At 37.7% G+C, this 15097-nt stretch overlaps 1 protein-coding gene across 6 annotated transcripts in view; it reads right to left on the bottom strand.

Moving 5' to 3' along the window:
* The window catches only part of CNOT1 (CCR4-NOT transcription complex subunit 1), a 112995-nt gene that overhangs the window by 6185 nt on the left and 91713 nt on the right, over nucleotides 1–15097 (bottom strand). For 3 of the 6 annotated variants that reach the window (XM_046682669.1, XM_046682670.1, XM_046682668.1), the window contains exons 31-43: nucleotides 13444–13740; nucleotides 12621–12761; nucleotides 12423–12527; nucleotides 11644–11763; nucleotides 10251–10442; nucleotides 9545–9687; nucleotides 8576–8684; nucleotides 8307–8476; nucleotides 7425–7656; nucleotides 4989–5237; nucleotides 3679–3842; nucleotides 3355–3472; nucleotides 2077–2178 (exon numbers count right to left, since the gene is read on the bottom strand). In XM_046682669.1, the coding sequence (XP_046538625.1) occupies nucleotides 2077–2178; nucleotides 3355–3472; nucleotides 3679–3842; nucleotides 4989–5237; nucleotides 7425–7656; nucleotides 8307–8476; nucleotides 8576–8684; nucleotides 9545–9687; nucleotides 10251–10442; nucleotides 11644–11763; nucleotides 12423–12527; nucleotides 12621–12761; nucleotides 13444–13740 (2142 nt within the window). Of the gene's footprint in view, nucleotides 1–2076; nucleotides 2179–3354; nucleotides 3473–3678; nucleotides 3843–4988; nucleotides 5238–7403; nucleotides 7657–8306; nucleotides 8477–8575; nucleotides 8685–9544; nucleotides 9688–10250; nucleotides 10443–11643; nucleotides 11764–12422; nucleotides 12528–12620; nucleotides 12762–13443; nucleotides 13741–15097 lie in introns of all 6 variants that reach the window. The other 3 variants (XM_046682664.1, XM_046682665.1, XM_046682663.1) reach the window with 1 other exon arrangement.

Here is a 15097-nt window from a genome sequence, read left to right on the forward strand (position 1 = left end):
TGAACTAACAACTGTTGCCAATCTTCTTTTTCTCCCCAAAGCCCCCCAGTACATAGTTATATATTTTAGTTGTGGGTCCTTCTAGTTGTGGTATATGGGACGCCGCTTCAACATGGCCTAATGAGCGGTGCCATGTCCATGCCCAAGATCTGAACCGGTGAAACCCTGGGCTGCTGAAGCAGAACAGAGTGCGCGAACTTAACCACTCGGCCATGGGGCTGGCCCCCTATTTTCACAATCTTAAGTAAACAGAAAGAGTACATTTTCCAACTCTTTCACAGCATAAAACTAGCACAACCTTGATACCAAAACCTGACGTGAATTTAATGCTTTTGAAAACTCTCAGGAAATTATGAATAGGAGGGCATTTCCTTAATCAGATAATGGAATCTGCAAAACAAAACTACAGATTTATAAAAACACTATACTTAATGGTGAATTATTAAAAGCTTCCTCCAGATCATTAATGAGATGAGCACGCCATTATCACTATTTTCTATTTAACACTGTCCTGGAGTTTCTGGTCAGTGCAATAAGGCAAGAAAATGAAAAACCAAAGAAAAAACCTATTGTTATATGTAAATGAAATGATTCTATATATAGAATACACTCCTCCCCCCAAATATACAGATAAACTCTCAGAAAAAGTAAATTTAGCAAGGTGGCTGGATACAAGGCCAATATACAAAATCAATTTTATTTCTATACACCACCAACAAATAAGAAATTAGAATTTCAAAAAGATATCTTTTACAATTTCACAAAAAGCATCAACTATCTAGGAATAAGTCTAAGGAAAGAAGTTCAAAACCTCTGTGCTGACTACAAAGCACTGCAGAGTAAAATTAAAGACCTAACTAAAGAGACATATAGACATGTTCATGGATTGAAAGGCTCAATATTAAAATATCTGTTCTCTCCATTGATCTATAAGAGTCAGTGCAACCTCAATCTAAATCCCAGCAAGCTTTCAGAAGTGATGGTGATTGCAAAGTTTTTATGAACTACAAATGATAATAGACAAAATAATGTTGAAGAGGACCTACTCTGCCTGATAACTTTAGCTTTATAGTAAAGTCTTACAATCAAGACAGTGTGGTACCAGCCTAAGAACAGATAAACGGATCAACCAGAGGGGTACCCATACATATACGGTCAATTATTTTGACACAGGTGCAAATCAATCCAACAGGGAATGAAGGACTTAACAAATGGTGCTGAAAAATTTTCATTATATTAGGGGGCGGGGGGGGGGGCAGATTTGAGGGAGGAGGAGGAAATAAACCTCATCATACACAAAAATTAATTTGAGATAGATCAGACCTAAACATAAAAAGCAGAATTATATGGATTCTTGGCAGGGGTCAGGGTGCACACACAACAGAATGCAGCTTGGGATTGGCAAAGGTTTCTTACACAAGATACAAAAAACATTTAATCAAAGTAAAAAATTGATAATTTTGACTACATTAAATTTAGAACTTCCGTTCCTCAAAAAATACCTTACTTTAAGAAAGTGAAAAGGCAAGCCACAAGAGAGATGTTTAGATACATATCAACAAAGCTTACATCCAGAATATATGAAGAATTCCTATAAAAAATAAGAAAAACACACATAATCCAATAGAAATATGAGCACAAGACTGGAAGAGGAACATCACACAAGGAGGTATCCAAATGGCCAACCTACACATAAAAACCTCACTAAGAAATCAAGAAATGCAAATTAAACTCACAATGAGATCCTACTGCACAATTGCCAAAATGGCTAAAACAAAAAAACAGTATCAGGTATGGATATTGAGATAGTAACTCTAATGTGCTGCTGGAATAGTTAACTAGGACACACATTTTATAAAACTTGTACTATCTACTCAAGTTGCATATATGAATAGCCTTTGTTCAGGGACTGGTTATGCAAGTATGTTTGATTTTTGCACTTTTCTGAATATATGTTATACTTCAAAAGCTTAATAATAAACACCAATATTAGACTTCATTTTCCTAGTTGAAAGTGTTTGAGTATTTTAAGTGTTAAGTTTTAATTACTTTAATTTATAACTCCAAATTAATTACCTTATAGAGGATTTGCATAGGTTTGGTGAGCTCCACATTTCTAAGGAAAGGCGCTAAATATTTGAATAAATCAATCAGTAGCTGTGCATACATAGGCCATCCCTGAAAGAAAGAAATGTACAAGTCATAATTTTACTCAGCTGCTGTTCTGCCACCAAAAAAGTTACCCAAGCAGCTACACTGTGACTTGATTACTATCTTCTTCATATTAATGTAACTAAAGAATACTGATTCTCTTAAAGACTGACTAGCATTAAAAAGGAGTAAGTATAATTAGGGAGATAGTGTGAAATGATATTTCAAAAAAACAGGATCCAGAAATTCCAGGATGTACAATACGTACGTAGGTATTTATGCCTATAGCAAAATTTAAAGAGGAGAAGGAGAGAACCTTGAGGAAATTTCAGACAGAACACAAAACATTTAGCCAAGTGAGAAACTGACAACTAGAGGTCTGTTTTCTTAATTCCTTTTAATTAAGTCCTGGGTCTCAACCATCTCTCTTCCCACTCTCAACTCAACTTCTGGCTAATAACCTCATCCAGTTTACAACATGAACTTTCTATTTTCAGCCAAACAAATGGTGAGCTCACCATTCCCCAATTATATTAATTATGTTCATTCTTGGGTCATTTTCTTCAATATATTGTGTTCCCTCCTCCTAGAATGCACTTCTCCACCAAACAAAACTAACTCCATTTAAGGATTCAGTTTCTTTTTTGCAGCACACAGCAGTCACATTTTCTTCTAGGCTGAAGGGCCAATCAAGGATATTTTCTATAGTATTCATTTGTGTTTAATTGCAAGATGGAAAAGAAACTTGTCTTGTTAAATGTTTATTTGCAATTCTTTACTAGAATTTGATCCTATTATCTTCAAATACAGTAGACCAATGGTCCTCAACCTTGCATGTGACCACCTTTAACATAGACTGAGAACCTGTGAAAGTGGCAGGTTCCAGAGCTCCATTACCCAGTTTTATACAGATCTCTACAGAGGTGCTCCAAGGTTTCAACTTAAAAAAAAAATCCCTTAGGAGATTGAGACAAGTGGCCCACAACAGCCTTGGAGAAGCAATATCCTAATCACTGAGGAATGGCTTTCAGGCAGAGGCAGTCAAGTACTTGTTAAGCCTCTCTCCATAACATGAGTATACATTAAATAGAAGAATTCCCAACTAAGCTTGCAAGAAGTACAATTACTACTAAAGGACTAAGAGTGCTAATAAGCCCCAGGTAGTTAGAGTCTTCATCTGTAGGAGATAAACTGCAGCCACACCTTCTGCTGTGGCGTATGTGCCAGCATTCTTGCAATAAATATCCGATGGGAGATCAGCTCAAGCCAGGCATACACAAAGCCAGGAGCTTTGGTAGGCCTCAAGATGTGGAATGTATTGCTGAAAAAAGAAAACCTTAGTCAGAAGCACAGTCCAACTTAAATATAGTGAACAACAAATGAAAAGGAATATAAGTAAGTAGACAACATGCAAGCTGCGTTACAAATCAAGATGCTTTAAATCCACAAGAGTTCTACTACTCAAATTTTACTACACTAAGACAGCAACTCTTAACAGGAAATCTCTATTAATTCAACAATACTCACCAGAAAGCTGTCAGTGTCTGGAAATTAATGGTCTCCAATACATGCTCAGGTGCATTGAGTTCCAAGAGCAGCATAATAAAAATTCGATGGTAGGGAAGCTGCTGAAATTCACTCTGCCGAACATCATGATCCTGCAGGAGAACTCCCACTACTATCCCAAGGACCTATAAAACACACAGAAATTCACTTACCACTCTCTACTCATGCTTTCTTTACCCCCTCAGAAAGCTTCTCCCTGAGCTAACATCTGTTGCCAATCTTCGTTCCTCTATTTCGTATGTGAGCTGCTGCAACAGCATGACCACTGGTAGACAAGTGGTGTAGGTCCGCGCCTGATCCCAGGCCGCCAAAGTGGAGCATGCTGAACTTAACCACTAGGCCAATGAGGCTGGCCCTACCTTGCGTTCTTAAACCCCACGTTAAAGGAAAGGATATATACCATTTGAATACAAAATTATATGCTGGCAGCCAAAGGTGTCAAACATTGGTTTGATTTGGCCTGCAGAGTTTTCTGTGTTTTCTTTGAATTTCAATACCCTTGGACCAGACATGTATACTCTCCACAAATGTCCAATGGTTTTTCTAAAGCTCTAGAAATCAACATGGCACATCATATTTTATATGTTAACACAATCTAACAATCTAATTTTTCGGGTCTGACATTAAGTTGACAAGAGGCAAATGGTTTATACTTCTCTTGGTATTTAGTAGATGGGGGCCAGGGAAGCTGTTAGGCTGCAGAAATGTCTCAAACAAAGAACTGTCCTGCACTCCATCTGATTTTTCCACTGAATGGTGAGGGATGTGATAACCCATCTGTAATTACCCAAGACCAAACTCTTAAATTCATTTTTGCCCTATTTCAATACTCAAATTTATAGGGATTCCAGTTTAAATAAAAATAAAACTACATTGTTCCTTTTCAGAAAATCATGACAACTGCAATGTCACGCATGGTATTTGAAGTGCCAATCTGTTATCAGTGGACATGTCTAGTCATCCCGTTTTCGCAGTGATTCTGTGTATAGGGGCAAATCGCATACTACCTAAATATCTTCTGGTGAAGCCATTACCAAACATTTGCATACTGAAGTACATCATGATATTTTTTTCTTTGGTCTCTCAGTCAAGTCACCATACTCTTCTCCTAAACTTCAGGGATTATGTGTATATATTATCTATGAACTTAATTTCAGGACAGAAAGGGGGATGCTACAAAATGTTTTGGGGAAGGGGTTGGGCCCTGTAGGGCTGAGAACCACTGATGCAGACCTCATGTACCAAGACTAAGGCAAGAAAGGATTTCAGACCTTGTTCAGCAGATTGATCTTTGTGACAGTATTGGTGGCCTCCCCTGAGTGCTTCACTAGCAGTGCAATGAGTCGGACAAAGGCATCCAGGTTGTGATAGCACTTGGCTCGAATCATAGTGGGATTAGCAGCAGGATTGTGCTGCTGCTCTGCCTGAGCACGATAACTGATTTCAACACACATTTCAGTACAGAGACGAAAGAACCTTGTTATGAGGTCATCAGTTTTCAGGATTCCTTGCTGGTGCATCTACCAAGGGAACAAAAATATAAAAAGATACAACACATGAATATACTTTTAACTTTCACATTTAAGAGGTATTCTCTCATTTATTCCTATCATCACATTTCTAATTCCTACTTTGTCAAAGAAAAGGTGTCATAAAAAATGACTTCTCCATTAAGTACCCATGACAGAATTGCTCCAGTTTTATGGAGAACAGAGAAGATGAAATTGAGAAAGAAATAATTACACGGCAATTTTGAACAGCAATCCACAGCCAAGTAATTTACAAAATTGACTATGCAAATTAAACCAACTTTTAGTAACCCACTAAGTCATGTTAAGACACTCTGGCCAATGCATATTTCCCCAAATGAGGAGAATAAATTACATATATTTTACTTTCTCACAGAGTTTAAGATAATTTCTTCCAACTTACTTTACCAATAACAAAGTTTTTGAAACTCCAACTAGCTGCACCAGAAAAATCAAGTAATAATTTCTACAATAAGTAGGTACCAAAAGAAAATACCCACAGATCACCCCTGGCTATTTTAATGCAAATTAAGTTATCTTAAAGTAAATTAAAGTGGAAAGAGCAAGTTTATTTAAAAGAAAGGATAAAGTCCAAATTTTATGACATATGATCTGCAAGTGAAGCAGAGCAGAAAAATTACTTGACTAGTACAAAAGATGACGACAACAGTATGAACAAGACAGTATAACAAGCATTAAGGAAGCAGTGGGAGAAGGAAGTCAGTGCTTACTAAACAAAAATACCAAGTTCAGAATGAAAACTTGACAATTTAACTGTCCCTTGATAAGCAACAAAACAGCTAAATTGACAACACACCCTCGCCAAGACAGGAAGCCAGCAAAGGGACTTTTGCACGTTGAAATCTGAAAAACTAACCAAAGAGAGGCAGCAAGAACAGACTGCTATGATCAAGAGGGAGCACAAGGAGGAAAAAAGAATTCCCAAAAGGATACAAAAGGGAATAGATAAGTATAATATATTATCTTTTTCAAATGGAGAGAAGAAATGAGAGCAAATAAGCCAGCGAGAAGAGCTGAGACAGGTGCCACATCCATACCCATGAAATATCGATGATCACAGAAACCAACTGATTCAAAATTCTTCCATCCAAATCATAAATCAAACCAGAAACAGGTAGTAACAGCTTTTCAATAGGGTATTTTTATAATTCTGGATTCTTTTAGGGGAGAACTTACTAAGTAACATTCATCTTGAAAAGCAGATCCAATTTCTAACAACTTCTAAAATTCCAGTCAGCTCGTCTACATTCAATTGTGATTTATTTGCTAATAGATCTACTTTGCAATCTTTCTACGGTGGCGCACCTAAGCTTTGATCTCAGTTTGAAGAAATAAAATGGTCAATCTGCAGAAATAAGCAGATATCTCTCCCTGAACACATCCCAACAGTCGTACTAAAGGAATGCTAAGGCCACTTGAGGAAAAGTACCACTCTTGTCAGGAAAGTAACACGATTACGACACACTGACTACTGGGTCCTAATCTTCACAGTGGTTGAAAGTGGCCAGGGATGATCAAAAACAGAATGCTAATGGTACTATGGCTCTCTTCCTACATTTTCTTCTGTTCATCCTGTTCATAAATATTCCTGCCAAACCTAGTTTTTAGCTACAGACTTGTTTCCTAACTTTAACTCAAAGTCTAATTGATCAAATTGAATTAAAATAAATACTGGAAACTATTTTGCAAAAGAGTACACTTAGCAGTTTTAGGTAGATAAGCAACTTAGAAATTTTTTTAAAAATTTAAATTAAGTTTTTGGTTGTGTTATGTTTTATTTAAATATAGGCCATTTCAAGAATTCTACTTATTTATTAGCCCATAATCCCATCACTGATTATCAAGCTAGTAAAATTACTATATATGTTTGGCAACTTCATTATTCATTATCTGACTCACTGTGCTTTGTAGCTGTGACAACTGAAATGGGATAAAGAGAACTAAATGGGACAGGGAATGGCAACTTTACTGCTTAGTGACCAATGATGAGGAAATAGACTTTATCAATTTAACACAGTAAAGGTGATGACATTTTTGATTTACATGAGTATGGAGGTAACTGTCTGACCACAGGTACATAATACTGAGCTTTAATATTGGAGGCATCACACCCTACTTATGTTGAATAAAAAGCACCTTTCTTTCCAAAAGCTCTACCTGTCCAACAAACGCAGAGAAAGCTTTGGTACTGTCACGGCCAGCTGCTGCTGAATGGTAGAGATTCACCCATTCCCTCAGAAGATACTCTGCCTTCTCCCTCAGGCCTGGAGGATCATCGTACTCTGAGGCTTGAGAGATCCCAGAATGCATCATAAAGTTAGGGCCTCCATGAGCACGATCAATCATTGCTTCATAGTTGGATCGCACTACTTCCATCAGCTGGGGCAATCTAGTACAATAAATCCAGAATGAAAATCAGTCTACTCATGCTTGTGATTTCACAGACATACAGTTGGACAATTTGCTTATTTAACAGAAACCACAAGAGTGATGATTCACTTAACCATTTCCATATTTAAACAAAACTATCCTTGGTCTCTTCATATCTCTTTACTTATGAAGAAAAATATACAAATGAATGACCTCAGTTAAGCTTCTTGACCCCAAAAACGGTGCCCGTTGAAATGGAGCTGACGTTCATAGTCAACAGATATTTACTTGTGCCTACTATGTGCCTTGAGTTATTATTTACCTTCATTCTCAAAAGTTCTTTGAGATATTATTTCCATTTTACAAGAAACAGGCTTAGGGAGGGTACATCAACTTGTCTACAATCAGAGATTTTAAGTGGCAGAGCCAGGATTAACACAGGACCCTGACACTAAGTCTAGTAGTACTGTACGTACTGGTCTACAGCAAGGCTTGGCAGTTAGTTAAGCTTTCATATTTCAAGGGACAACATGAGGCCTCACTAAAGCTTCCCATAGGTTGTAGGTAAAGCAGTTATAACAGGTAATGTTAGTAAGTCTGCACATTCATTTCTAAAGCTCTTTCTTAGACTGCTGAATACACAGGGATCCCAAAACATTTCATGCTCACCCTTCTGGAGCATTGCCTCTGGAGTGCGCATTAATCCTCATGAGGGTTTCAATGGTGTGGAACAGATCTGCCTCAGTAACATGGGCAACACTCCTTTCATCCACCAGGAGGATTTTTACCAATTGCATAGCAAATGCCACGGCCATGTAGTTTAAACCATTCTCCATCGACTGGCAACAAAGAAAGCACAATGTAAGAAACAGAACGCTTACAGCAAACACACTTCCTGATTACCAGAGTCTGTTTTTCCTGTTCAATTTCTTCCATACCTGAGCTAGGTGAAGATCATACTGCTGCATGTTAACCAAATGATTGCGAATTAGCAACTCCACTGCCTCCACATTATACTTATATTCATCCCGACATTCAATTAGGCACCTAGAAAAAGTCAGTTATTTCTTTATTCATATAGGCTTAACCATCAGATAAAACAAAGATCCCCTTTTATTCAATGGTAATTTGTTCCAAAATAAGGATGCCTTTAATGGGTAAGCAACCAAGTGCCCATCAACTGATGAATGGATAAAGAAGATGTACTCTATATGTATGCAATGGAATACTCAGCCATAAGAAAGGACAAAATCGTTCTATTTGCAACAACATGGAGGACCTTGAGGGTATTATGTTAAGTGAAATAAGCCAGACAGAGAAAGACAAACACTGGATGATTTCACTCGTATGTGGAAGATAAACAAACACATGGACAAAGAGAACAGGTAAGGGGTAGGGTGCAAAAGGGGTAAAGAGGTGCATATGTATGGTGATGGACAAACCAAACCTGTAATAAACCAATATGACCTCAATAAAAGTAAATTAAATTAAAAAAGGATGCCTTGAGAACCAACTGCAAATCAGTATCCAAGATTCAAAACAGCCAATAATAAAGTAGAACAGACAGCTCAGCATTAAAACTCAAGCTTTGCTCTCAAAGCCTAGAAAACAAAGCGTTTCATTTAAGACATTAAAATATGTATATATGAAGACCACTGCTATGAAATCATCAAAATCTTTTAAAATCTATGATCTATAATTTATTCCCCAAAGCGAAATACTGGTTTTCTGTATCTATCATGGGCACCAGATAGAAAAGGGACAACCATTCAACAATTCTCACTACTTAGAATTAGGAATTCCAAATGTCCCATTTACCTTCCAAAGGGAAACCTCTGGACATAAACAGGGCCATGCATGCCAGAAGGCAGTCCAGTAAATAGTACTCTTCTAAGAGGGCTACTGACCTTGTGATCTGTTTGTTACACCATGGAGACCCATAAGCCCGGCCATCTTGAAGAGCTTTTAGGACCAAGAGATGGCACTCCCTATAGCGCAACAGTAGGTCAGCATCAGCACCACTTGTGGCATCTAGTAAGCCCTCTACCGCCTAGGGAAGAAAAAAGCGTTCAGAACCATGGAAAATATAGTTGGTAGCCCAACAACCAAAGCCAGGAACCAGTCCTTAATGCAAACTACACCACACCTTCTAAAGAAGGCCTTGAGTTAAGTACCTCCACTCACCAAAATCCTTTCATTTACCCAACACACACAGGCTAACTTCCATCTAGTTTATGCTCACTCTGTGTTCTTCATTGTCATAAAACGCTCCACTGTCCCTACACAGTCAAAATCCAAGGCTCCCCACCCAGCCCACCCCATTACTCAAGTACATGGATCAACCTGTCCCTCAAAATCTAAAGGGCTATCTTTTAGTTTCTTAAACAACCATATTTCTAGAAAATCTTAATGGGAAAAACAGATTTCCCACTTTACTATTTGTGACTGCCATGACTACATTCTACTCCTGAGAAAATCACCTGCTTATCAGAGAACAGACCTTACTTTCCATTAGTTTTTAAAATCTTCAGCATAACTTAGGTAGATGATGGTGCACATCACTACATATATACAAACCTAGTTTCTTCTGAAAGTAACAGTTTAAGAACTAACCTTCTGGAGCAATCCAAGAGCAGCTATAGCATCTCGAGAGTTTCGAGATAATACTACAACCTCCAAAAGACTTCTAAGAGCCTGAGCTTGAGGGTTCATGGCCAAAGTTGGTGGGATGGCATGTAGGTGCTGCTCCAGTTCTGTAATGCACTTATCATAAATCTGAGCTACATCATCTGTTGCCCAAGCTTGCTATTTCAGAGAAGGAAACAACCAAAAAAGAGATAGGCAAAATTTTTAAAGATTTTTCATTAGCACATGTAGCAACTGAAAAGTCTATTAGTACGTTTACTCCCATTATTTTTTTTCTTCTTTCATCAAAACACGAAGGGGCTCTTCCATTCCCTTTCCTGAACTATTCACTCTTAATGCCATTAGGTGGTGTGGTGCAGGGCAGGCATGGAGGGGGGAGGGTATTTCACTTGACAGCGGAAAGCCTGGTTGACACCAACACAAGTCATCAAAGAGAGCATGATATAAATAATGGGGTAGGCTGAGGGCAGCACACTTGTGGCATCTAATAATCTCTCTACAGCCTATGAAAGTAAGTAATCCAAACCGTGGGAAATACAGTACCAGTCCAACTGTCAAAGCCTGACAGGATAGGACAGAATAAGAACACAGCCATCATTTCTGTGATATTCCTATCAAAGACGCTCTATTCATGAGAACATACTGGATAAACCTAAATCAGGCCATTCTAGAAAATAACTGGTTTCTAATCTGCAAAAGTGTCAAGGTCATGAAAAATGAAAAAACTAAGAAGCTGTACAATGAACGACCTGAGGGAAATTTTAAAAATATGACAATTAAATGAAATGTGTGGTTCTGAAATAGGTTTTTTTTTTACTATAGAAAGACAGTATTGGGACACTTATAAAACTTGAATGAGGTCTAAGGATTAGATGGTATTAACACATCAGTGTTAACTTCCTGATTTCAATGGCTGTACTATGCTCATATAGGAGAACGTCTTTGGAGGAAACACAGACCAAAGATTCCAGAAGTGATGGGGACACATCAAGGTCATCAGCTTACATTCAAATGGTTCAGGGGGAAAATGTTTCCCCCTATATTTTCAACTTTTCTATAAATAATTGTTTCAAATTTTTAGGAAATCTTTTTATAAAATACAGGGGAAGCCAAGAGGTCACCATGTAAATTCCTCTAATTAGGCCAAACATGACAGGTTAATCAACCTCAAGGATTTAGAAAAAAAAATTCCCCTTTATGCCATGCTGATCTGATACAAAGAATACTACCTATATTCAACAACTGTGGGTATTTTTTTCCACTGTAGCTTAAGCTCCCAGGAAGTCAGAGACAGATTGACTGATGAAAACATTCAAATTAAACTGTAAAACACTCAATTTAATCCAAGGCGAGTATTTACCTTCATGGGCTGAGCTAAAAATCCTGTGGGCTGACTTAAATCGTTTGTAGGCAAAAAGCCAGGCACATTCCGTGCAAACTCTTCATAAACAGCCAGCTGCTTTGGGTCCACACCACCAACCTTGGAAGAAGAAAACCTATTTTGACAGGATCCTCTTCATAATCAAAGGAAACTTTTGAAAGTGGAAAGTATGCATGGAAGTAAGCAGAAAGGTTCTGAGAAAGGACACAGGAGTCATTACAACATGTAAGAGCATGACTGAGTATGCATGCATGGTGCGAACACACACATACACACAGTTAGGGGGTTTCCCATTTCCCTGAATCCTGTTGGAGTTACTCTCAGTTATAAATTCATTAAGTTTTTCCACTGGAAAATGCCTCAAATAGGACCATGTCAGTCCAACTCTCCGATGGAGCTGATAAAAATGATCAGATTTCTCATCATCTTCTTTTCACCAATAAGTAACTAGCAATAAAAACACAAGTACCAGAAGGGAAGACCAAGTTGGGAAACAAAAATTAATAGACACATGACCTCTTTAGAGCAGTACTTCAACAACTAGGGTGGGAGGAGGGAGAAGAGAGAGGGAGCCCCACATCTAAACCATTTCTATGTCTTCTGCACAAGTAGCCTTTAAGTGAAATGCTGCTCAGGTGAGATGCTTTCTCAGAAACAAACTTTAACTCCACTGTCCTATTCCTGGTGAGGAGTTTAACCAACAAGAACAGAAGGAAAACAAAGTTGGGGCAGGGAGAGACAGAGCCCCTAATTCTCACTTTCAGCCTGATTTGCTCTGGCATCCGCTCAGCTTGGTATGTTAACACAACAGGATCACAGTACCTGCGTCCTTCTTGCCTAGCATGTTTTCTCAGCTCAAATTCCTGCAAACAAAAAAAGTCACTGAGGTTCTTGTTATGAGGCACTTTCTTAAATAGAAAAAACAAATACTTAAAAGGGAAATGCTAAACACTTACAGTTGCTAATCTCTTGTCCATCTCAGGGCCTGCTTTTTCTACTGCAGTCTTCTGAATAAAGCAGCAAGCTAATTCACAATTGTCCTGAGCTAACTGAGCAGCTGCCTGATCCATCATTTCCCTTTGTTGTGGAGATGCAGTCTGTCGGGAGGGAGAGAGGCAGAAAGAAAAAGATTTTAAAGTTTCTGTGAACAAGATAGATATAATAGGAAATGCAGAGCTTAGACAACTGAACTTTAAAAGTTCTGACTCTATGACTCATTAACTGTGACCATGAAATAGTCTAATAATTATCTTCATCTATACAATGAAAATACCATTCACTCAAAACATCTTACCAGGTTGTTGTGAAGATGGTGAACAGTAGGAAAACAGCCAAGCAATAAACAAAGGCATTATTAACCATATCTGAGACCCAAAATTAATAACTGAGTTACTTGAAGATTGTGTGCTTGTATGTGTGTACATACCAAGTCCCTTTAAATCATTTTGCACTGTCCTACTCCATGTGCTTTAATCTCAATTCTTCATGGTAAACAGAATCAAGATTGGTAACTTACATATGTTTTAAAAAATTCCTTCATTTCTTTAAACCAATAAATATTTGGTTATCTACTATCTGCCAAATCCTGTGTTGAGGATACAAGAGTGAACAAAAACAGACATGAGGTTTCATGTCACAAAACTTAGAATCTAAGCAGAAAGAAGACATCAAACAAATATGGTGACTATTAAATGAATAAATGGAAATGCAAAGAAAAACAAACTCTTTCAGGCAAGCAGTAAGGAGTTTCATACTACACCAAGGAAATAATCAACTTACACGAAGGGCTGAGGCAAAACTGTTTTTCAGGTTGGTGGATATGCTCATGAGCAAAGGTTCCCTGCAAGTAATCATAGCCATTCCAGCTGTCAAGTTACGCATCATGTGATGAGCTGCTATTCGCATTCGAGATTCCTCAGAATCCAGAGCAAAATCCTTCCTGACTATTTGCTCACAAGTAGTCATGGCAATCTTAATTGATCGATCCACCACAGGATGGACCAACTCCTGGACAGCCCGTTCAATTGCTTGGCGCACACACTGCTTCAGCTGTGGATGGGCCTGAAACAAGGGAATCTAGGTGGGGAAAAACAAGTGAGGTCAACAGCTTGTTTAAATAAGACAACTCTATTTCTATCAGTAATCACACCCATGATTTTGGAATTACTTCAAGGTTAACAATTTACCACCAATTTCTACTTTAAATTAATCAATGAAATGCTCAGGAAACAGAAGTTAAACTACAAAGAGAGAGTAGTATTTAGTATACCTTGTGATACATGATAAAAGATGTGTCTCTGATTTTTAAAAAAGTCTAAGTTTAATGGGCAAATTGTTCATTACAAGATGCATTACCTGCTTAATTAAAGATGCTACCTGCTTAAATTGGTAGCTCAAGCACTGTTAAAGTAACTTCTTTAGTAGTTGGGGAAATACAAGAAGATTCAAGTTTACAAAAAAAATGCTTTCTACAACAACTATTATTGCCACAAAAAATGCCTCAGAATAGCGAGCATTTTATATTACTGTATACTGAAGCCTTTTGCTTCACTTGGAAGACTGTTTCCAGTCTTTTATCTCTGGTATAAACAATGCCCTAACACTTACTTGGTCTCTTTAACTTACTGAATTTCTAAGAAATTTTTTTCAACATTCACGATGAACCTATAAAAGTATTCAAGATTACTGGGAGTATTATAACGGGAAATCACAATTTCTAGATCTAGGCTCCACGCCCCGCCCCCAAAACTAAGTACCATATCTACAGGGAAAAAAAAAAAAAGACCCTGTTAAAATGATCTCTTCAAAATCCTTTCAAGTCCTTTAAACACAAAAATTCACTGTATTAATGTTACTTACTCCAATATTTGTGAACATTTTTTTCAGTTTCTAAAAAGCAAAGACAATGCAAACTCCAAGTATCTGATTCTGAACTAAAGTGTTAATAAGCAGAACAAAATACTGAAGATAAACAATCAATTATCACCCGGAATATACAGACTAAAATATTACCTTTAAATAAACAGAGCAAAAAAGATTGATGGGAAGTTATTTTTATATGACCGTAGATCAAACTGCTTCCCAGAACCAGGTTACAGAAATGTAACTGAAAGTACTAAGTCTCACTTCAAGACCGTGGCCCTGGATTTTATATAGAGTAGTTAGAGTAGTCCCTCCCTTATTTGTGACTTCCTTTTCCACAGTTTCGGTTACCCTCCATCAACTGCTGTTCAAAAGCAAATGATTCTCCTTTGGACATATTGTCAGAAGGTCAACAATAACCTAACGCTACATCACAACACCTACGTCATTCACGTGACTTCATCTCATCGTGTAGGCATTTTATCGTCTCACATCACACAAGAAGGGTGAGTGCAGTACAGTAAGATATTTTCAGAAACCACATTCACATAACTTTTATTACAGTATCTTA

The sequence above is a fragment of the Equus quagga genome, chromosome 13 (assembly GCF_021613505.1).
Source record: "Equus quagga isolate Etosha38 chromosome 13, UCLA_HA_Equagga_1.0, whole genome shotgun sequence".
Classification (NCBI taxonomy): Eukaryota; Metazoa; Chordata; class Mammalia; order Perissodactyla; family Equidae; genus Equus; species Equus quagga.